The sequence below is a fragment of the Carcharhinus amblyrhynchos genome, chromosome 2 (assembly GCF_965287045.1).
Source record: "Carcharhinus amblyrhynchos chromosome 2, sCarAmb.v2.hapA, whole genome shotgun sequence".
In the NCBI taxonomy this organism is placed as follows: Eukaryota; Metazoa; Chordata; class Chondrichthyes; order Carcharhiniformes; family Carcharhinidae; genus Carcharhinus; species Carcharhinus amblyrhynchos.
This window is the reverse complement of record NC_137325.1, coordinates 111,284,444-111,308,564: the sequence shown is the minus strand read 5'-3', so window position 1 is coordinate 111,308,564 and position 24,121 is coordinate 111,284,444. Positions and strand designations below refer to the sequence as shown.

The window sequence follows — 24,121 nt, the reverse complement described above, 5'->3', positions numbered from 1 at the left end:
GCTCTGACATCCAACAATTATAAAGTGCTTCGAAAAGTTAGTCATGGCACAACTCAATTCCAGCTTCCTGGAATTGCCTGGATCCAGTACAATTCGCCTACCGCCACAACAGGTTCACAGGAGACACCATCTCCCTGGCTCTAAACCCAACCCTGGAACACCTAGATAACAAGGACACCTACGTCAGACTCCTATTTATTGACTACAACTCAGCCGTCAACACCAGCATTCCTATGAAACTCATCTCCAAACTCCATGGCCTGGGCCTTGACTCCTCCCTCTGTGGCTGGGTCCTGAACTTCCTAACACACAGACCTCAAGCAGTAAAGACAGATATCAACACCTCCCCCACAATCATCCTCAACACCGTTGCCCAACAAGGCGTGCCCTCAGCGCCTTACTACACTGCTTATACACCACCGACTGGGGTCAAATTCCCCTCAAGTTTGCTGACGACACCACTGTAATGAGTCGTAGAACATAGAACATTACAGAGCAGTACATGCACTTTGGCCCTCGATGTTGCGCCGACCAGTGGAACGAATCGAATGACCCTTTAACCTAAACTAATCCAATGTAATCCATATGCCTATCCACTGACCATTTGAATGCCCTTAAAGTTGGCGAGTCCACAACTGCTGCAGGGAGGGCATTCCACCCCCTTACTACCCTCTGAGTGAACAGTCTACCTCTGACATCCGTCCTATAATTACCACCCCTCAATTTAAAGCAATGTCCCCTCGTGTTAGCCATCACCATCCAAGGAAAAAGGCTCTCACTGTCTACCCTAGCTAACCCTCTGATCATCTTATATGCCTCAATTAGGTCACCTCTTAACCTTCTCTCTAATGAAAACAACCTCAAGTCCCTCAGCCTTTCCTCATAAGACTTTCCCACCATACCAGGCAACATCCTGGTAAACCTCCTCTGCACCCTTTCCAATGCCTCCACATCCTTCTTATAATGAGACGACCAGAACTGTACGCAATACTCCAAGTGCGGCCGCACCAGAGTTTTGTACAGTTGCAACATGATCTCACGGCTCCAAAATTCAATCCCTCTACCAATGAAAGCTAACACATTGTACGCCTTCTTAACAACCTTATCAACCTGGCTGCCAACTTTCAGGGAACTATGCACATGTACACTGAGATCTCTCTGCTCGTCGACACTACTAAGAATCCTTCCATTAGCCCTATATCCTGTACTCCTGTTACTCTTACCAAAGTGAATCACCTCACACTTTTCTGCATTAAACTCCATTTGCCACCTCTCAGCCCAGCTCTGCAGCTTATCTATGTCCCTCTGCAAACCGTAACATCCATCCTCACTGTCTACAACTCCTCCGACTTTGGTGTCGTCAGCAAATTTACTAACCCATCCTTCTACACCCTCATCTAGGTCATTTATAAAAATGACAAATAGCAGTGGCCCCAAAACAGATCCCTGAGGTACACCACTTGTAACTGAACTCCAGGTTGAATATTTCCCATCAACCACCACCCTCTGTCTTTTATCAGCTAGCCAATTCCTGATCCAAACTGCTAAATCATCCTCAATCCCAAGCATCTGCATTTTCTGCAGTAGCCTACCATGGGGAGCCTTATCAAACGCTTTGCTAACATCCATATACACCACGTCAACCGTCTTACCCTTATCCATCTCTTTGGTCACCTTTTCAAAGAACTCGATAAGGTTTGTGAGGCACGATCTACCCTTCACAAAACCATGTTGACTATCCCTAATCAATTTATTTCTCTCCAGATGATTATAAATCCTATCCCTTATAATTCTTCCCAAAACTTTGCCCACAACAGAAGTAAGGCTCACCAGTCTATAATTCCCAGGATGGTCTCTACTCCCCTTCTTGAACAAGGGGACAACATTTGCTATCCTCCAGTCTTCCGGCACTATACCTGTAGCCAATGACGACATGAAGTTCAAAGCCAAAGACTCTGCAATCTCCTCCCTAGCCTCCCAGAGAATCCTAGGGTAAATCCCATCCGGCCCAGGGGACTTATCTATTTTCATACTCTCAAGAATTGCTAACACCTCTTCCTTATGTACCTCAATCTTGTCAAGTCTAAAATCTCAAACAACGGCGAAACGAAGTACAGGACTGAGATGGAGAATCTGGTGAACTGTTGCAATGACAATGATCTCTCCCTTAATGTCAACAAAACAAAAGGAGATATTCATCGACTTCAGGAAGCATAAAGGAGAACATGTCCCTGTCTACATTAATGGGGACGAAGTAGAAAGGGTCAAGAGCTTCAAGTTTTTAGGTATCAACATCCTTTTGGTAGTGTGGCGACCACAAGTGTAAACAATACTTCAAATGTGGCCTAATCAAAGTCTTATACAACTGCAACATGATATTCCAATTCCTATATTCAACGCCCTGACCGATGAAGGCCAGCATGCCATATGCCTTCTTGACCACCTAAACTGCCACCTTCAGGGAACTGTGCTTCTGCATGCCAAGATCCCTCTGTAAGCTAATATTTCCAAGAATCTACCATTTATTGTGCACTTTCCTTCTGCAGCAGACCTTTCAAATTGCATCACCTTACATCTGCACAGGTTAAACTCCATCCGTCATCTTTCGGCTGATTTATATCTTATTGTATTCTCTGTATTCTTCCACCTTATCCACTACTTCCCCAGTTTTTGGTATCATCTGCAAATTTATTAATCTACATTTTCTTCCAAATCATTTATATATATTACAAACAGAGGCCCCAGCACTGGTCCTTGTGAAACACTGCTTGTCACAATCCTCCAGTTAGAAAAGCACCCTTCCACTGCTACTCTCTACTTTCTATGCAAACGGCAGTTTTGTATTCGTCTTACTAGCTCACCTTGAATCCCAAATGACTTCACCTCCAATGTCAGACTGCCATGAGGAACATTGTCAAAGGCTTTACTAAAGTCCAATTCCTTTCTTATTTTTATCGCTATTTGAGAAATATTAACAGTTGGTGTTTATCACTTGTTTACTTGTTTGGCCTCTTAAAATAAAGTTTTGAAGGAAAATAACAAACAATATCAATCTTTTACTTCCACTGTTGATGTGTAGTTTAGTCACACAAAGGGTCCCATGTTAAGATTCCCAATCATACTGTTAATCTGCCCTAGGTAGTGATAGAGGCATTAAAATTAGCCACAGAGTGATGGGTAAAAATAAAGCATCATCCAGACATCATGTCCCTGATCATTATTCCCTGCTGGAATTGTGCAAGTGAGAGCAGCGTTAAGCAAGGCCAGTGATATGCAAAATACTGCTCAAGGATCAGATCCGGCCTATAAGTTACTTCTGTCTGACCTGCCATGACTTCCAGATCAGACAAAAAAATTCTTGAAATTTGATCAAAATTGACTTTATCGGCGAACGCTGTACAGTGACAATGCAATGTCTGTGTGCAGGGCACAAGCCTTTGATTGGATGCTATGATCATCTTGCTAATCATGGCAGCCAATGGTTTAGTGTGGGAGAGATACAAAAGTTAGTTCATATAATAGTTATCAGTTTTGCAGTGATTCACATTTGCAGCACTTCAGTGGAAGAGTATAATGCAAACATGAGTTTGTCAACATAGATGCTGAATGTCAAGTGGTTAACAAGAAGTGGACTTCCAAATACTTCTCTATGGATATAGTAGAGAAAGCTGTGTGCTTACTTTGCCAAGAAAGTGTTGCCGTATTCAAAGAATACAGCTCAAACTAACATTTCAACAGCAAACATGCAGCCAAACATAAGAACGTGTCTGAGGAGCAGAAGGCTAGACAATTGCATGAGATGGTTGCTCTAATGCAAAAAGCGCTATGTTTTTTTTATACCAGACTATAAAAACCATAAGGTGGAGTTACCCAAGCAAGCTAAGTGACTGCACATAAAATTGCCAAAAACAGCAAGCCATTCTCTGAGGGAGAATCCATCAAAGAATATTTTGTTGACTCTGCTGCAATACTGTGCCCAGACAAAAAATGCAATTTGAAACGGTTTCACTATTGAGGCAAGCTGTGGCGAGACAGGAAGAAGAAATCGCAAAGAATCTGGACCAGCAATTGAAAAACAAGGTGAACAATTTTTCTTACTTTGTTCTGGCACTGAGGACTGACTTGAGACACTACCACAAATTTTGAGTTTACTAAGGAACTGGCTTCAATATAATAAAAGAAAAACATAACTACTGAAAAATATTGGAAGCAGCAATAATTATGTTTCAAAATGTGGACTGAATTGGAAGACATTGAGAAATGTGACCACTGTTAGAAGCCTTAATCTGATTGACAAAACGTCGGATCGTTGAAAAGAATTCAGGACCAAGTGAAAAAAACAAACCCAGAACAGAAAATAACTTTTCGGCATTGCATTTTTCACCATGAGGTTCTCTGCAAAAGTGTTCTGAAACTAAGCAATGTTATGGCACAGTTATAAAACTTGTCAGGCATTTGATAAGGTGCCTCAAAAAAGGTTGCTACAGAAGGTTAGGGTGCACGGAGTTGGGGGTAACGTGTTAGCGTGGATAGAGGATTGGCTGTCTAATAGGAAGCAGAGAGTTGGTATCAATGGGTGCTATTCTACATAGAACATAAGAAATAGGAGCAGGAGTAGGTCATCTAGTCCTTCGAGCCTGCCCCGCCATTCAATAAGATCATGGCTGATCTGTCGTGGCTCAGTTCCACTTTCCCGCCCTCTCCCCATAACCCTTAATCTCCTTGCCTATCAAAAACCTATTAACCCGCATCTTAAAAATATTGAGCGAGGCAGCCTCCACCACTTCAACAGGCAGAGAATTCGAGATTCACCACCCTTTGAGTGAAGAAGTTCCTCCTCAACTCCGTTCTAAACCGACCCCCCTTTATCTTGAGGCTGTGCCCCCTAGTCCTACTGTCCTTTCTGAGCAGGAAGAGTCTCTCCACCTCTATCCTATCCATCCCATTCATCATCTTATACGTCTCAATGAGATCTCCCCTCATTCTTCTAAACTCTAACGAGTACAAGTCTAGTTTATTCAGCCTCTCCTCATAGTTCAACACCCTCAACTCCGGTATCAGCCTAGTAAACCTCCTCTGCACTCCCTCCAAGGCCAAAATATCCTTGCGTAAGTGCGGCGACCAAAACCGCACACAGTACTCCAGCTGCGGCCTCACCAGTGCCCTATACAGCTGCAGCAAGACCTCCCTACTTTTATATTCAATCCCCTTCGCTATGAAGGCCAGCATCCCATTCGCCTTCCTGGCCACCTGCTGCACCTGCAGGCTGGGTTTTTGCAACTCATGCACAAGGACCCCGAGGTCCCTCTGCACCATCGCCTGCTGCAGTTTTTCGCCACGTAAGTAATAGTCCTTCCTACCATTATTCCTAACAAAGTGGACAACCTCGCACTTGCCAACATTAAATTCCATTTGCCAGTTCCTGGCCCATTCGCCCAGCCTATCTAGATCCTTCTGCAGACTTTCCACACCCTCCACACAATTTGCCGTTCCATCAATCTTGGTGTCATCAGCAAATTTCGACACCATACACTCGGTTCCCTCCTCCAGATCATCTATATAAATGGTGAATAGCTGAGGCCCCAGCACCGACCCCTGGGGCACTCCACTAGTCACCAACCGCCAATCCGAATAGCACCCATTAACCCCCACTCTCTGCCTCCTATTTGACAGCCAATCCTCTATCCACGCTAACACCCTACCCCCAACTCCATGCCCCCTGACCTTCTGCAATAACCACTTGTGAGGCACCTTGTCAAACGCCTTCTGAAAATCAAGAAGCACCACATCCACCGGCTCTCCTCTATCCACCGCCCTAGACACATCCTCATAGAACTCCAATAAGTTCGTCAGACACGATTTCCCCTTAACGAAACCGTGCTGCGTCTGCTCTACCAAACAATTCTCCTCAAGATGCCTCGCTATTTTCTCCTTGATCACGGATTCTAACATTTTTCCTACAACAGACGTTAAACTAACCGGCCTATAATTCCCCGCCTTTTGCCTGTCACCCTTCTTAAACAACGGCGTAACATTAGCCGCTTTCCAATCTTCCGGCACTTCCCCGGAATCCAGTGACGTTTGGAAAATAATCACCAAGGCATCCACTATCACCTCCGCCATTTCCTTCAGAACCCTTGGATGCATTCCATCCGGTCCTGAGGACTTGTCCACAATCAGCCCCTCCAGTCTGTCGAGCACCACCTCTCTAGCAACAATAATGTCATTCAGGCCCTCCACTCCTACCATCTTTCCATCGCTAACACCCGGCAAATTACTCACGTCCTCCTCCGTGAAGACCGAAACAAAAAAGTTATTCAGGGCCTCAGCCATTTCCCCATCCCCTACCACTAAGACCCCCCTCTCATTCTCTAAGGGTCCAACGTTCACCCTAGCCAGCCTCTTCCTTTTTATGTATTTATAAAAACTCTTGTTATCCTTTTTTATATTAAGCGCTAGCCCAGCTTCATAGTTTCTCCTACCCTTCTTTATCAATTTCTTTGTCATTCTTTGTTGACATTTAAACCTCTCCCAATCCTCTTCTCGCCCACTACTCTTAGCTACTCTAACCGCATCCGCTTTTAATTTAACACTTTCCTTCACCTCCTTCATTATCCACGGCTGATTACCTCTGATCCTTTTTAACCATTGGAATAAATTTCTGCTGAGCACCAAGAAAGATCTCCTTAAAGATCCTCCACTGTTCCCCAGCAGACCTACCTTCCAACACACTCCCCCAGTCAACATTCGCCAATTCCTCTCTCATCCTACCATACGCCCCTCTGTTCAAACAAAGGACACATGTCCAGGAACCCACTTTCTCCTCCTCCATCTGCATCAGAAACTCCACCATACAATGATCACTCTTCCCAAGAGGATCCTTCACCACAAGGTCCCTAATTCTACCCGCCTCATTACATAATACCAGATCCAAGATAGCTCGCTCCCTCATCGGCTCCAACACACACTGTTCGAGGAAACTATCCCGGCAGCATTCCAAGAACTCCTCCTCAAGCCCACCGCGTCCAACATGGGTCGACCAATCAATATGTAGATTGAAATCCCCCATAATTACCACCGTTCCATTTCTGCACGTCGCATTTATTTGCACGTTAACAGCCCGCCCCACCTCCAGATCATTATTTGGGGGCCTATAGACAACACCCACCAGCGTCTTCCTCCCTTTGCTGTTCCTAATCTCCACCCACAACGATTCCACGTTCTGCTCTTTGGTCCCTATATCATCCCTTACTACCACCCTGATGCTATCCTTAATCAGCAGAGCTACACGCCCCCCCCCCCCCCCTTTTTCCTCCTTCCTAAACACTTGATACCCCTGGACATTCAGCTCCCAGTCCCTGTCACCTTGCAGCCATGTCTCTGTAATGGCCACCAGATCATATCCATTTGTGCTGATCTGCGCCACCAGCTCATCCACTTTATTCCGAATGCTTTGTGCATTCAGATAGAGTGCCTTGATCCCAGCCTTCACCTGTACCCTATCTGCAGGAATGCCACCAACCATACTCACGCCCCCACACCTTTTATTATTGGGACATCCTTGGCCTCCCCCCTTACCTGCACCCTCTCCTTTACTTTAGACCCCGTAATGTCACCTATCCTCGCACCCTCCCCCCCGGCAATTAGTTTAAAGCCCTACCTACAGTCCTATTTATACGATTAGCCAGGACTCTGGTCCCAGCACGGTTCAGACCCACCCCATCCCACCTGAACAGGTCCCACCTACCCCAATACTGATGCCAATGCCCCATAAATTCAAACCCATTCCTCCCACACCAATCCCTGAGCCACCCATTCACTTCCTTAATCTTATCAACCCTACGCCCGTCTGCACTCGGTTCAGGCAGTAGTCCGGAGATAACCACCTTGTCGGTTCTACTTTTTAATTCCATTCCCAGCTTTTCAAACTCCCTCCCCAGATCCTCAGTTTGCATTTTGCCCATGTCGTTGGCACCCACATGTACTACAACGACCAGGTTCTCACCCTCCCACTCCAGGTTCCTCTGCAGCCCAGATGCGACATCCTGTACCCGAGCACCAGGCAGACAACACACCCTTCTGTACACTTTGTCGTTGTGACAAAGGACAATGTCAATACCCTTAACCACACTATCCCCAATTACTACTACGTTCCTTTTCACCTTCTCTTTGCCTATGACTTGTGTCTGCATCACTACCGTGTGCAGTTTGCTCACCAAGCTCACCACCCTCGTTCTTGTCCACACTGGAAGCAAGAACCTCAAACCTGTTATGCAGATTGAGAGGCTGAGGCATTTGGTCCCCACCCTCCTTCCTCTCCGCAGCCCCCTCCTGTTCCTGACCCTTAGAGTTAGCCAGTCGGGGGGGGGGGGGGGGGGCGCGCGGGTTTTGCCTCTTGCACCCCATTATCAATGGCACCCTCCCTCCCCCTGATGAGCCTCAGTGTCTGTAGCTCAGAGGCCAGCTCATCTATTTTGAGCTGGAGCTCCTCCAGCAACCAACACTTACTGCAGACATGGTCACTGGGAAGTACCCTGGGGTCCACCAGCTCCCACATCATACAGAAACAGCACATCACATGCCCCTCCATTATACCCTGTAATATTCTGGTTGGCGGTTGGTGACTAGTGCAGTGCCGCAAGGATTGGTGCTGGGGCCTCAAGTATTTACCATTTATATAGATGATCTGGAGGGGGGCGCTGAGTGTAGGGTGACGAAATTTGCTGACGACACGAAGATGAGTGGAAAAGCAAGTTGCATGGAGAGTGTGGAAAGTCTGCAGAGGGATCTGGATAGGCTGTGCGAGTGGGCGAGGACCTGGCAGATGGAGTATAATGTTAGCAAGTGTGAGGTTATCCACTTTGGCAGAAATAATAGGAGAGATTATTATTTAAAAGGCGAAAAGCAGCAGCACGCTACGGTGCAGAGGGACCTGGGGGTCCTTGTGCACAAGTCGCAAAAACCTAGTTTGCAGATGCAGCAGGTGATCAAGAAGGCGAATGGAATGTTGGCCTTTATAGTGAGGGGGATAGAATATAAAAGTAGGGAGGTCTTACTGCAACTGTACAGGATACTGGTGAGGCCACAGCTGGAGTACTGCATGCAGTTTTGGTCGCCACACTTGCGGAAGGATATATTGGCTTTGGAGGGAGTGCAGAGGAGGTTCACTCCGCTGATACCGGAGATGAGGGGGTTGGCCTACGAAGAGAGACTAAATAGACTGGGTCTGTGCTCGTTGGAGTTTAGAATGATGAGGGGGGATCTTATAGAGACGTATTAGATAATGAAGGGGATGGATAGGGTAGAAGTAGAGAGATTCTTCCCGCTTAGAAAGGATAGCAGAACTAGAGGGCACAGCCTCAAAATAAGGGGCGGGGCAGTTTAGATCAGAGTTGAGGAGGAACTTCTTCACTCAAAGGGTGGTGAATCTCTAGAATTCTCTGCCCGTTGAAGTGGTGGAGGCTACCTCGCTAAATATATTTAAGTCACAGGTAGATAGGTTTTTGATAGACAAGGGAATTAAGGGTTATGGGGAGAAAGCGGGAAAGTGGAACTGATCCACTTCAGACCAGCCATGATCTTGTTGAATGGCAGGGTAGGCTCGAAGGGCTAGATAGCCTACTCCTGCTCCTATTTCTTATGTTGTGTTTTGTCAACTTTACTAAAGGGCATTAAACAACAGGCAATTTGTCTCTTTGTTAAAGGAGCCCGAATCAGACTGCACGGATGTTCTCTCCATTATTCCAATGAGACTCACCTCCAAACTTCGTGGCTTGGAGTTCAGCTCCTCCCTCTGCAATTGGACCTTAGACTTCCTAACCCAGAGACCACAATCAGTAAGGACAGGTAACAACACCTCCTCGGCAACCATCTTCAAAATTGGTGCTCTGCAAGGCTGTGTCCTCAGCCCCTTACTATACTCCTTAAACATCTTTGACTGGAGGTCAAATTTCCCTCCAACTCTATTTTCAAGTTTGCTGATGACATCACCGTTGTGGGTCAGATCTCAAACAATGACAAAACGGAGTACAGGACTGAGATAGAGAATCTGGTCACTGGTGCAATGACAATAACCTCTCCCTCGATGCCAACAAAACAGATAGTCATTGACTTCAGAAAACATAGTGGAGGGCATGCACTGAATACATCAATGGGGACGAAGTGGAAATGGTCGAACGCTTCAAGTTTCTAGGTTGCCAGATCTGTCCTGGTCCCACCAGGTGGACACTGTAGTTAAGAAACCTCACCAACATTTCTACTTTCTCAGGAAACTAAGGAAGTTTGGCATGTCTGCTACAATTCTCATCAATTTCTACAGAACCCCCATTGAAAGCATTCTTACTGGTTGTATCGCAGCTTGTATCAGAGCTCCTGCTCTGTCTAAGACTACAAAGGGTCGTGAATGAAACCCAGTCCATCCTTCAAACTACCCTCCCACACATTGACGCTTGCTACACTCGCCACTGTCTTGGAAAAGTAGCCAGCATAATCAAGGACTGCTTGCATGCCGGACATGCTCTCTTCCACCTTCTTCCATCAGGAGAAAGATACAGAAGTGTGAGATCAAATCTCAGTTTAAAAATTCACACTAACTCTTTGTCCAAAACTTCCCATTCATCCAAGGACAACAATCTTTCATCCAGATATCAACATAAATCCTATGCCATTAGTCAATTATCAGTCACAACTCAAAAGCAGCTTCTTCCCTGCTGTCATCAGATTTTTGCATGGACCCAATTCACATTAAGTTGATCTTTGCTTACACCTTAGCTATGACTGTAACACTACATTCCCAACTCTCTCCTTTCCTTCCCTATGTCCGGTATGCTTTGTATAGTGTGCAAGAAACAATATTGTTCACTGTATATTAACGTGTGACAATAATAAATCAAATCCATGCAAATGTTAGATGACTTAGTTTGGGGAAGTTCTGAAACAGTGCAGCAGCTGAAGGCATAGATTGATCTGTTTTTGCAAATTTAAGATAAAGGTATGGATTCTCCTCAATTGAGTGATGTGAACCGGGTGGTCGAATTCTTGTTTGCCATTGATATCATGAACCATGAGAAAAAACTGAAGTCTAAGCTTCAAGGAAACAGGCTTTTACTTGTGTATTTCTTTGTCCAGGCCTTCATAACAAAGTTGTTATTTTTCCCTGTCAAATTGAAGGCAAAAAATTCACACACTTTCCCACTTGGCAACAGATTACAATACCTGATCAGAACCTGCACTGCGTGCTGAATTTTACCACCACTTAAAGGATTTTAGGGTGATAAAAGATAACATGGCTTTGATCCCCTTCCCTTTCACATGCAATGTCGACAACGCTCCAAGTGACCTCTAACTTGAGCTTATTAATTTGCAGTCTGACCTATCGTTTGCAAAGTGATTCAAAACAGGACCACTTCCTAGGTTTTACACATTTCAGTGAACAGCACTTTCTGAAGATGATTGCTCGTGCCCAAAAGATGCTTGTACTGCTTGGGTCAACTTACATCTGCACAGGTATCTTCTGTTGTGAAATTCAATAAATCAAAGAACAGATCCACCATGAGTTATGAGATCTTGCAGAACTGTTCCGCATTGCAATACCAGTGATGATATCTGACTTCACTTCCCTTGTTGATGCTCACGAAAGACTTTCCTCTTCACATTGAGTAGATTTTTTTTATTTAAGATGGTGAGGTAATTTTATCACAAAATAGATATGCCCCACCCCATCATCCAAACCCTGGGGTAGACTGATGACTCTCAGTCAAATAGCCTGTTGGTGATAGTCTGGGCTAAATTATGAAGAATTAGCATGTAGTTAAAGCAGACAGCATTAAGTGCCCATTGAACTGTATCAAGAGACTAATTTTAAAGAAAAGAAGGAAGAAACAATTGGCAAAAAAAATGTTACTAAAGGGAAAAAAAAGCTTCTTTCTTTGATCATGCTAGGTGCCTTTTAATTCTTGCAGAGAGCAAACAGTCTCTTACCTGGGTTGTGGAAACCATAGTTGAAACAGAAACGGTGGTCAAAGGTGATGTGCTCATTGGCTGCGAATGGGTTGTACTTTGTGGAGGTAAAATAGAACTTGAAAGAGGAGTACTGCAGCTTGAGCCTGGTAGTGTATTCTGCAGTGAAACTGGGACTTCATTACTTGTGTAAATACCTAAAAAGAAAAAATGGGTTGTGCAAATCTCAGTTTAAAAATTCACACTAACTCTTTGTCCAAAACTTACCATTCATCCAAGGACAACAATCTTTCATCCAGATATCAACATAAATCCTGTGACATTAATCAATTGATCAGTCACCCAGGATGGGAACCACAGATTTTGGCTATTTTTATCATACTAATGCTGCACACAAAGCTCAATCTATCACTGTCCTACAGTAAATTTACTGAAGCAATTGAACATGGACCATGATGAGGTAAAGATATTACACACTTCCCTGATACCACAAGATACAGGTTTAATCAATACAATATTTATAACAATACACCTGCTGTCAAAACTATAGGATTTCTAGTTATTCCTTCATCCAAAGCTTGAACAGATTCAAAATTTCCACACCAGGAAAAGCTACATAAAGCTGCCCATGGGAAAAAGAAACAGGTAACTATAAATACAAAAATTCCACCAAGAGTCTGTTTATGTGACCTCTTTATTGTCACAGATTATGCAAGTCTCATGGGAATCGTTTTCTCCCAAACTAAAAAGATAGTTTTACATCTGATGGACTCAATATTTTTTGAAGAATGAAAACTATATTTTTTTGAAATCTGTCTGTATTAACTTCCACATCTATCAAAGAAAACAGCTTCCTGAATTCCTTTTGTTATTTGTTCATAGGAAGTGGGCATTGCTGACTGAACCAGCATTTTCATTACCCATCTCTATCTGCCCTATGTTTCAGAGGGCATTTGAGAGTCAACCACATTGCTGTGGATCTGGAGTCACACGTGGACCAGATCAGGTAAGGATGGCAGATTTCCTTCCTTAAAGGACATTAGTGAACCAAATTGGTATTTTACAACAATTAACAATTGTTTCATGATCATCACGAGACTTTTTGGCAGAAAGGATTAAAGAGAATCCCAAGGCATTTTATACATATGTTAGGAATAAGAGGTTTGTCAGAGAACGTGTCAGGCCTCAAGAACAAAGGAGTGGAATTAGGCTTAGAACCCAAGGAAGTAGGTGAGATCGTAAATGAATACTTTGTATCAGTATTCACAATGGAGAGGCACACATTGATTGATAGTGTCTCAGAGATGTGTAGACCTGTTAGAACAAATCGCAGTTACAAGGGAGGAAGTGTGAGGTGTTTTAGTAACAATTAAGGTAGACAAATCCCCATGGCCAGGCGGCATCTGTCCTAGATTGCTGAGAAAGACAAGAGATGAAATTGCTGGGCCTCTAACAGAAATCTTTACTTCTTCATTGAACACAGGTGAGGTCCTAGAGGATTGGAGGACAGCAAATGTGGCCCCGTTATTTAAGAAGCGAAGCAAGGACAACCCAGGTAATTATAGGCCAGTGAGCTTGATGTCTGTGGTAGGGAATTTGTTGGAGAAGGTTCTTAGGAGATGGGATCTAGACACATTTAGATCTGAATAGTCTTATTAGCGATAGACAACTTGGTTTTGTACGAGGAAGGTCATGCCTCATAAATTTGGTTGAATTTTTTTGAGGAGGTGACAAAAATGATTGATGAGGGAAGGGCTGTGAATGTCACCTACATGGATTTTAGTAAAGCATTTGACAAGGTCCCTCATGGCAGATTGGTGCAAAAGGTTAAATCTCACGGAATCAAAAGTGAACTAGCTAGATGGCTATGCAACTGGCTTGGCCATAGAAGATAAAGGGTAGCACTGGAGGGGTCTTTTTCTGATTGGAGGTCTGTGACTGGTGGTGTTCCACAGGGCTCTGTACTGGCATCTCTGCTGTTTGTGATGTATGTGAATGATTTGGAGGAAGATGTAGTTGGTCTGATTGGTGGGTTTGCAGACAATTCAAAGATTGCTGGGAGTTGTGGATAGTGATGAACATTATCGGAGAATACAGCAGGATACGAATAGGCTGGAGGGTTGGGCGGAGAAATGGCAGATGGAATTTGGTCCAGATAAATGCAGGGTGATGCATTTTGGTAGATCTAATGCAGAGGGAGGACTATACAATAACTGACAGAACCATCAAGAGTATAGACACAGAGGGATCTGGGTGTGCAAGTCCACAGATCCTTAAAAGTGGCAGCACAGGTGGAGAGGGTGGTGGACGGAGCATGTGGCATGCTTGCCTTTATTGGACAGGGCATGGAGTATAAAAGTTGGTAAGTGATGTTGCAGTTACACAGAACATTGGTTAGGCCACATCTGGAATACTGCATCCAGTTCTGGTCACCACACTACTGGAAGGACGTGGAGGCTTTGGAGAGTGTGCAGAAAAAGTTTTGATGTGGGTATGCCGGCTTTGGACTGGCGTAAACACAGTAAAAAGTCTGACAACGCCAGGTTTTAGTCCAACCGACTTATTTGATAATAGACTCACAAGCTTTCGGGGTTAGTCCCTTCGTCAGGTGAATGGAGAGTTCTGGCCTCAGACAGAGCATATAAAGCACAGACAGTTTAGAGATTACTGATTAGAATGCGAATCCTTACACCTAACCTGCTGTTCAAGACCTGAAGTGGCTGATAATGTGAGTGGAAGGAGCACTGATCACAGGTTAAAGAGATGTGTATTGTCTCCAGACAGTACAGTAAGTGAGGTTTTGCAAACCCAGGCAAGTCACGGGGGTTACAGATAGTGCGACATGAACCCAAGATCCCTGTTGAGACCGTCCTCATGTGTGCGGAACTTGGCTATCAGTGTCTGTTCAGCGACTCTGCGCTGTCGTGTGTCGTGAAGGCCGCCTTGGAGAACGCTTACCCGAAGGTCAGAGGCTGAATGCCCGTGACCACTGAAGTGTTCGCCAACAGGAAGGGAACAGTCTTGCCTGGTGATTGTCGAGCGATGTTCATTCATCCGTTGTCGTAGCGTCTGCATGGTCTCCCCAATGTACCATGCTTCGGGACATCCTTTCTTGCAACGTATCAGGTAGACAATGTTGGTCGAGTTGCAAGAGTATTTACCATGTACCTGGTGGATGGTATTCTCACGTGTGATGATGGTATCCATGTCGATGATCCGGCATGTCTTACAGAGGTTGCTGTGGCAGGGTTGTGTGGTATTGTGGTCAGTGTTCTCCTGAAGGCTGGGTAATTTGCTGCGAACAATGGTCTGTTTGAGGTTGTGTGGTTGTCTGAAAGCAAGAAGTGGGGGTGTGGGGATAGCCCTGGCGAGATGTTCGTCTTCATCAATGATATGTTGAAGACTCCGGAGAAGATGTCGTAGCTTCTCCGCTCCGGGGAAGTACTGGACGGCGAAGGGTACTCTGTCCACTGTGTCCCGTGTTTGCCTTCTGAGGAGATCGGTGCGGTTTTTCGCTGTGGCGCATCGGAACTGCCGATCTATGAGTTGACCACCATATCCTGTTCTTATGAGGGCATCTTTCAGGGTCTGGAGGTGTCTGTCACGATCCTCCTCATCTGAGCAAATCCTGTGTATACGGAGGGCTTGTCCATAGGGAATGGCTTCTTTAACATGTTTAGGGTGGAAGAAAATGTCATCGATGTATCTAGTGTATAGCATTGGTAGAAGATTCTGTGCAGTGAAGAAGTCTTGTTCGAACCTGTGCACGAAGATGTTGGCATATTGAGGTGCAAATTTGGTCCCCATGGCTGTTCCATGTATCTGAATGAAAAACTGGTTGTTGAAGGTGAAGACATTGTGGTCCCTGGTTCAACTGCTCCATGTGCGCTGAGTTTCCGGCTACGTCGAGGGCATCCTGAAGCCCATTGTACAAAGAACCCCCAGCTTTTGTCGCGACACTACGGACTTCCTACAGAAACTCAGCACACATGGAGCAGTTGAACCAGGGACACTCCTCGTCACAATGGATGTCTCGGCACTCTACACCAACATCCCCCACAACGATGGCATTGCTGCGACTGCCTCAGTACTCAATGCTGACAACTGCCAGTTTCCAGATGCAATTTTACAACTCATCCACTTTATCCTGGACCACAATGTCTTCACCTTCAACAACCAGTTTTTCATCCAGACACATGGAACAGCCATGGGGACCAAATTTGCACCTCAATATGCCAACATCTTCATGCACAGGTTCGAACAAGACTTCTTCACTGCACAGAATCTTCAACCAATGCTATACACTAGATACATCGATGACATTTTCTTCCACCCTAAACATGTTAAAGAAGCCATTCCCTATGGACAAGCCCTCCGTATACACAGGATTTGCTCAGATGAGGAGGATCGTGACAGACACCTCCAGACCCTGAAAGATGCCCTCATAAGAACAGGATATGGTGCTCGACTCATAGATCGGCAGTTCCGATGCGCCACAGCGAAAAACCGCACCGATCTCCTCAGAAGGCAAACACGGGACACAGTGGACAGAGTACCCTTCGCCGTCCAGTACTTCCCCGGAGCGGAGAAGCTACGACATCTTCTCCGGAGTCTTCAACATATCATTGATGAAGACGAACATCTCGCCAGGGCTATCCCCACACCCCCACTTCTTGCTTTCAGACAACCACACAACCTCAAACAGACCATTGTTCGCAGCAAATTACCCAGCCTTCAGGAGAACACTGACCACAATACCACACAACCCTGCCACAGCAACCTCTGTAAGACATGCCGGATCATCGACATGGATACCATCATCACACGTGAGAATACCATCCACCAGGTACATGGTAAATACTCTTGCAACTCGACCAACATTGTCTACCTGATACGTTGCAAGAAAGGATGTCCCGAAGCATGGTACATTGGGGAGACCATGCAGACGCTACGACAACGGATGAATGAACATCGCTCGACAATCACCAGGCAAGACTGTTCCCTTCCTGTTGGCGAACACTTCAGTGGTCACGGGCATTCAGCCTCTGACCTTCGGGTAAGCGTTCTCCAAGGCGGCCTTCACGACACACGACAGCGCAGAGTCGCTGAACAGACACTGATAGCCAAGTTCCGCACACATGAGGACGGTCTCAACAGGGATCTTGGGTTCATGTCGCACTATCTGTAACCCCCGTGACTTGCCTGGGTTTGCAAAACCTCACTTACTGTACTGTCTGGAGACAATACACATCTCTTTAACCTGTGATCAGTGCTCCTTCCACTCACATTATCAGCCACTTCAGGTCTTGAACAGCAGGTTAGGTGTAAGGATTCGCATTCTAATCAGTAATCTCTAAACTGTCTGTGCTTTATATGCTCTGTCTGAGGCCAGAACTCTCCATTCACCTGACGAAGGGACTAACCCCGAAAGCTTGTGAGTCTATTATCAAATAAATCGGTTGGACTAAAACCTGGTGTTGTCAGACTTTTTACAGAAAAAGTTTACCAGGATGCTGCCTGGTCTAGAGGGTATTGGCTATGAGATGAGATTGAGTAAACTAGGGTTCTTCTCCCTGGGAAGACAGAGGTTGAGGGAGACCTAATAGAAGTTTATAAAATGATGAGGGGCATAGATAGGGTGAGCAGTTGGAAGCTTTTTCCCAGGTCAAAAATGACAAACACAAGGGGTCGCAAGCTCAAGGTAAGGGGGGGGGGGGCAAGGTTCAATACGGATATGCAGGGAACATATTTTACACACAGGGTGGTGGGGGCCTGGAATGCATACCAAGAAAGGTGGTTGAGGCAGACATGCTAGGACTGTTGAAGACTTATTTAGATAGCCACATGAACAGACTGGGAATAGAGGGATACAAACGGATGGTCTAGTTAGGAACACATGATCACTGCAGGCTTAGAAGGCCAAAGGGCCTGTTCCTATCCTGTATTGTTCTTTGATACATTCCAGTAATTCATCTAATTGCTTTTCTAAAATGTTTTAATTCAAAACTAGTAAACTTTAATTTTAACCACAAAGAATAGCTTTCAAACAAAAGCTGTATCAAATAACTGTTCATTATTTTGTCACACTTGATCAATTCCATCATCTCATCCACCCTACCCTTGCAATCCCCATCCCATTCCATTCATGCCATCTGTCTTGCCAACTCAACCCTTGTATCAATCTGGCCTTCTCAGAAACAATCTTGATTATTGGGCTCCTCTTACCATCCACCAACACCCCCTCCCTCCACACAAACTATCTTTGGTGTGCATGTATGTCAAGTGTTCCCCATGTATTTTGCGTACCCCACTTCCTTTCATGTGCTCAAGGTATTTCTCACTAAATAAACCCACCAATAGATGTATCCCTTAAATTGGTCAATTAAAACATAATCAGGTACTATTACAGATACAACCACATCACAAGACTTGCTTAATTTTTCTCTTGCTTTTTATGATATAAAACATAACTTTTTGGTTTAACCTTACTTGCTGGATTTTCAATATTGTTCATGATGTAAGCAATTTGTTTTCATCTTCCTTCATTCTTACAAAGTGAACACAGAACTTTGGAGTAGGATATTCAGTTCTTCAAGCCTGCTCCACCATTCACCAAGATCACGGTTGATCTAGTTGTGGTCTCAACTTCACTTTGTTACCTGCCCCACTAGTGCATGACTCCCTTGTGCAGCAAAAGTTTGCCTAGCCCTGTCCTGAATGAATTCACTGACCTAGTCTCCATTATTTTCTGGGCAATAGAATTTCCGCATTAAATGGTAGACATCTTATTCTTAAACTGTGTCCCCCAGTTCTAGTCTCTCTCACAAGTAGAAACATCCTCTGTCAAATCCCTTCAGGATATTTTATGTTTCAATAAGATCACCCCTTATTCTCTTAAATGGCAATGAGTATAGGCCCAACCTGTTCAACCGTTCTTCATAAAATAAGCCCTTCATCCCAGGAAGGAGTCTAGTAAACTTTCTCTGAACTACTCCTATTGCAATTTTATCCTCCTTAAAATGAGAGCAAAACTGTACACGATACTCCAGTTGTGTCTTACCAAGATTCTGTACAGCCTCAGTAAAACTTCCAAATTTTATATTCCACTCCTCTTGAAATTAATGCCAACATTTGCTATCCTAAGAATTCTATTTAACTGTTGAAACTGCAATGGATGCATCATAGAACATGGAACAGTACAGCACAGAAAGAGACTCTTTGACTCTCAAAGTTGTGCCGAACATGACACCAAGTTAAACTAATCCCTTCTGTCTGCCCTTGGCCCAATAGAACATGAAAGCTTTTAACAGATTCCATATCAAGGATGGAGGGAAAAGTTACGAGTTCAAAGCTAACTGCAGCATGGATCGATCGTAAAGGAGAAAGATTAAGAGAAAAAGAAAATGTAAAGGGGTCCTTCAGAAATCTGCTCTAAAACAGGAATAGTTAGATGTGGGGGGCTGATGCAAACTCTCTGGGCGCAATTTTCCACTGAATATATAATACTTTAAAAGTCAGATTCCAAAGTAACTTGATTCTGTGAACACTGTTGATTTGCTTATTCCGAAGACACAAAATTCATCCTGAAAGTAAGATCCATGGTAATTGTTATCAAAAAGGATTAAAATGCCAGTTTCCTTTTACTTTGTTTAATTTATACCTCAGGTCTCATTAAAGTAAGGAAGGAAACAATGCTTTCTTGCACTGCAATGCATTAATACAAGTCTGGCGGCTGTTGACCCAGAAAATTGATTAAATTTGATGATTCATGAATTCTTGCATCTAATTAATTTAAGCTTCCTGAAGCATACAGAATCATTGCACCTCAATATTCATTCTGTTCAATGCAAAGATGACAAATTAACCGGTAACGGTAATAATAAAGATATGAAACTTGCTGGTTAATTACTTTGCCAACAACATTGGCATGGTTAATAAAAAAGGAAACAAAATAGCAATTTGCAACATGCAACCAGTTGCAAAAATTCCTTATTCACTAATCTTTTAGGGAAATCCATCTGCTGCTTTTGCTGGCTAATATGCAACTCTAGTCCCACAATAACTGCCCTCTGAAGTAGTCAAGCAAGCTGCTACAATTAGTAACAAGAACAAGATTGTTAACTCGATTGTAAACCAAACGTCGAATCAGGATCCAATCAAGGCTTAGTCTATTTAATTCTGCTAAATTCTCCTCCCTAACATCTGGGGATTGTGCCAATGTAAGGAGAGCAGTCCCACAGACAAGTCAAGCAACATCATAACAGTCATAGTAAACAGAACCATAGTTACTAAATCCCACACCTACTCATCACCATCCCGAGGATGTCTTAACCCATCAGTATGTTGGTGTTAACTTTGTTTTTACTGCCTCAGCCATTTCAGATCCTGTTTTTAGCATCTTGCAAGCCTGAACCCTAAATCTTTGCAGGCTAACTGATCACCCAGCTATTCCTCAAAGTATGTGTATTTTTAAATTTTCTGACAAAACTTGCCATCCCACATTTACTTGTATTAAGTTGCATCTGCTGATGTTTTTCCCATGACCATCATTTTATCAATCTTCACTCAATTTCTTGGAGTGGTGGAATTATTTACATATAGACTTCAGCAGGTGAGGGGGAGCAAGGTGGGTGAGCCGGAAAAGGAGGTGATGAGTGCGAAAAGATGAAGAAAAAGGACAGGAAAGGGAGGGAGAAAGATCTGTTATGAAAACAGTAAATGTTTTTGATATGTAAACTTATCCATACACTCACCTGAGCCAGCTGGAGATGAGCTAACACTAAGACTCTGTAAACTTCCATTCCTGAGCAGAGATGGAGATTTCTGCAGACTTGCACTTGCCACACTTCCTGCAGCAGATGTAACAGATGATGATGGTGATGCAGAAGAGAGAGACAGCTGGGAAATACTATCCTTATTTTTACTTCCTTTTGGTCTGCCGGGTCCATGCTTGTACTTTTTATTTCCCTTTCGTTTTTTTTCTTTTACTGTCTCTTGCTCCATGGCTGAAGTTTGAGTTCTTCTGTACCCTGGTATAGCACTTGAAGTCACAGTAGAAACATCAGAGATGTCATAATCTCCACAACCACTCTCTGAGTGTTCAATGTTTATTATTTGAGGAGGTCCAGATGTTGTTGGTGGAAGGCCCAGCACAGGACTAGCACTAATCAAAGTTGTTTCTTGGTCAACAGCTTCTCCCTTAGTTGTCTCTCTAGTCGAGGACTGCTGTGAATGACTGTAACCATCAGTTCTTGTATCCGGTTCAGTGAAAGTTTGAAACTCTTGTGGTGACTGGACTGAACTGCTAGATGATTTTGCACTGGTCGGAGTTCCTAACAGACTGCCTGCAACAAAAATATTGGTTAACAGGTTAATTACACAAAAATCAAGTACAGGATTTTGATTTCTTACCCATGCCATAAGTGAACAGTTCAAAATATCAAATGTCATAATTAGCTCCACAAATACTGCACCAGCTGCAATTATTCACTTTTTACTACTTTTTTTATATAGATCTGTTTAAGATCCTCATGCTTTCTCTAGAAAACAAATTTCAGCTTCACAAATAAAAGAATTTTTACTTTGCATTCACAGTATATTTACAATGTAATAAAAAGTACACACTTCAAAAGCAGTATTCCTTCGGCAAGCTTCACGAGTGGTAGAACCAGCAGCCTGCAAATAAAGAATCTTTTGCTAACCAAATTAGCAGATAAATTAATGAACGTAGATGCATATTAATTACTCAGATATTCCAGTTTTTTTTTTAAATCCTATTCTGTGCTCAGCTAAATGTACAAAATATTTAGCCCATTCACTGATTTAACAGCCTGGATTGATCAATGTTAGCCCATTTTTTTGAGAGCAAGTTTGTCCCATTGTATTAATTCAACCAGATCAAATTAGTAATTGCTCACTTGACAGAGCTAGGCTGTACAGAAAATTTTAGAAATATGAAGAACTGATTTAGAATTGTGGGGGCCAGTGAAAAAATGAGACAATAGAAGAGTCAGAAAAAAAATGCAGATAGAATGTCAACAGTTTTTCCAATTGGAGTCAAACAACTCTTTAGAGAATCCCAAGTGCTGTAACTACTACTGGCGCATGACACAAATAAACAGATTTGCACTTTGAAAGCATGTTATTATGTCTCTGCATAAAACAGAGGTTTATCATTTCAAGAGCAGTGTCATTATTTTTGTGTAGCCAATAAAGGCATAGATAGACACTGCAAAGTTAGACAAACAACAAACAAATCAATACACAGCTAATCAACGTCGGCAGAGCTGTGTTCAAATAGTGACTTTGAACCATTTCTGGCCAGCTAGCCTCGTACCTGTCATTTCAGTTTAAAATCTTACCTGAAAGGCAATACCCGACAACACAGCACTACTTTAGTACTTTATTAAAATGCCAATCTAGGCTTTGTGGTTAACTCTATGGCTTTTAACTTGTAATGTTCTAACTCAAGATTGCCACTAAGTGAGCTAGGAAGTACTTGACTGAATGGGCATTGCAAGGTATTAAAGCAACAGTGATGGGGGAAGCAAGTAAAATCAGTGTTTTCAATACACTGTCCAATTAAGACCAGCAAAAATCCTAGAATCATATCTAATGAAATTCGGTTTTGTTATCATAATCCACAAATTCTGAGACAAAATGGAAGCATCGATCTTCTAATACCAAATCTTAACATTTCAGGATATTTGATATTTATGTTCAAAGGAGTTACATTTAAAACATGCTAAAGCAACCAATCCTCAGCTGCAGGCTAAAGATGTGTATAGAAGTTAGGCATGCCATTATATGCAAAATCACAGGTCAGTGTTTCCTTCAAATGAAGGCAACAAAGTTAGTTGTCTCATTCTAGGTCATTAAACCCAGATGACCCCTATTCATTTTGAGAACAAAACATATAATGGGTTTGAGATGCACACCCTAAGGGGTGAAAGGGGTAGCCAGTTTAATCACTTGGCAGCCGATCAGCACCCCTTTTCTCCTATGGTATGAACTGTGGTGATCTTTTGAAATTTGACATTCTTGTGTTTATCCTGAAGAGTGCAAGATGAAAAGCTTTGGCAACACATCTCTCTTTTCAGCAATATTCAAAAACAAAGATGTTATACTAAGTATTTAGTAATAACTGGTTAGGCCTCAGTTTCGCCACTGTGCCCCATTTCAGGCACCTCACTTGAGGAAAGATTACTCTTAAGGAGGGTAATTTGGAGATTTACTAGCAGGATACCAGGGATGCATGCACCAGACAAGCTGCAATTGTTCTCTGCGCAGAGGTTATGCGGTGGTTTATCAAAGTTAGAGGATTCAAAATTATGAAGGTGCTGTATCACCTTCTGAAACAGAACAGTTTCCAGTGGCTGCAGGAGGTTATAAACACAATATACCTGGTAAAAGAATATGACAAAAAAAGGAGTGGACTATACAGCCCATTAAGCCTGATCCATAATTCAATACAATCATTGCTCATCTAGGGTTTCACCCTGCCTGCCTGCTGCCCATATTCCTTGTTGAATAGACTGATGATACAAAAAGTTGACAAGGCACTGGGACCAGGTGAGATACATCCAAGGATACTGAAGGAAATGAAAATGGAAATTGCAGGGATGCTAGCCATAATCTTCCAGTCTTCTTGGGGAGGTGCCAGAGGACTGGAAAATTTATTTAAGAAAGGTTGTATGGATAGCAATGATAGATCAGTCAGTTTAACATAACTGGTGGGCAAACTTCCAAAAACAATTATTAGGGATCAAATTAGTCAGCACATAGGAAAATGTGGGTTGATTCAGAAGAGTTAGCATGAATTTCTAAAGGAGAAACCACATTTAACCAATTTTGAGTTTTTTGTGGTGGTAAAAGGTCAAGGAGGGTAATGTTGCTGTTCTATGGTACATGGACTTTCAGAAGTTATTTGACACAGTCCCATACAAATTTGGAAGAAAAGTTACAGCTCATGGAATAAAAGAGGTAGTAGCAACTTGGATACAAATTGGCTGAATAATAGGAAGCAGACTGTAACAATCAATGGATATTTTTCAGGCTGGAGGAAGGTTTGTAATAGTGTTCCCCAAAGGTCAATATTCAGACCCTTGCATTTGCTGATATATATTAATGCTCTAGATCTTAGTGCAGGAGACAATTTCAAAGT

General features: G+C 43.3%; 1 protein-coding gene across 5 annotated transcripts in view; it reads right to left on the bottom strand.

The window, feature by feature from the left end:
• mllt10 (MLLT10 histone lysine methyltransferase DOT1L cofactor) overlaps nucleotides 1–24,121 on the bottom strand; it is a 272,972-nt gene that overhangs the window by 127,798 nt on the left and 121,053 nt on the right. For all 5 annotated transcript variants that reach the window (XR_013889342.1, XM_080211105.1, XM_080211106.1 and 2 more), the window contains 2 exons: nucleotides 20,712–21,302; nucleotides 11,980–12,155 (listed from right to left, as the gene is read on the bottom strand). Coding sequence is in view for 4 of the 5 variants with exons in the window: in XM_080211105.1 (XP_080067231.1) it covers nucleotides 11,980–12,155; nucleotides 20,712–21,302 (767 nt within the window). In the remaining variant the exon portion in view is untranslated. The remainder of the gene's footprint in view (nucleotides 1–11,979; nucleotides 12,156–20,711; nucleotides 21,303–24,121) is intronic.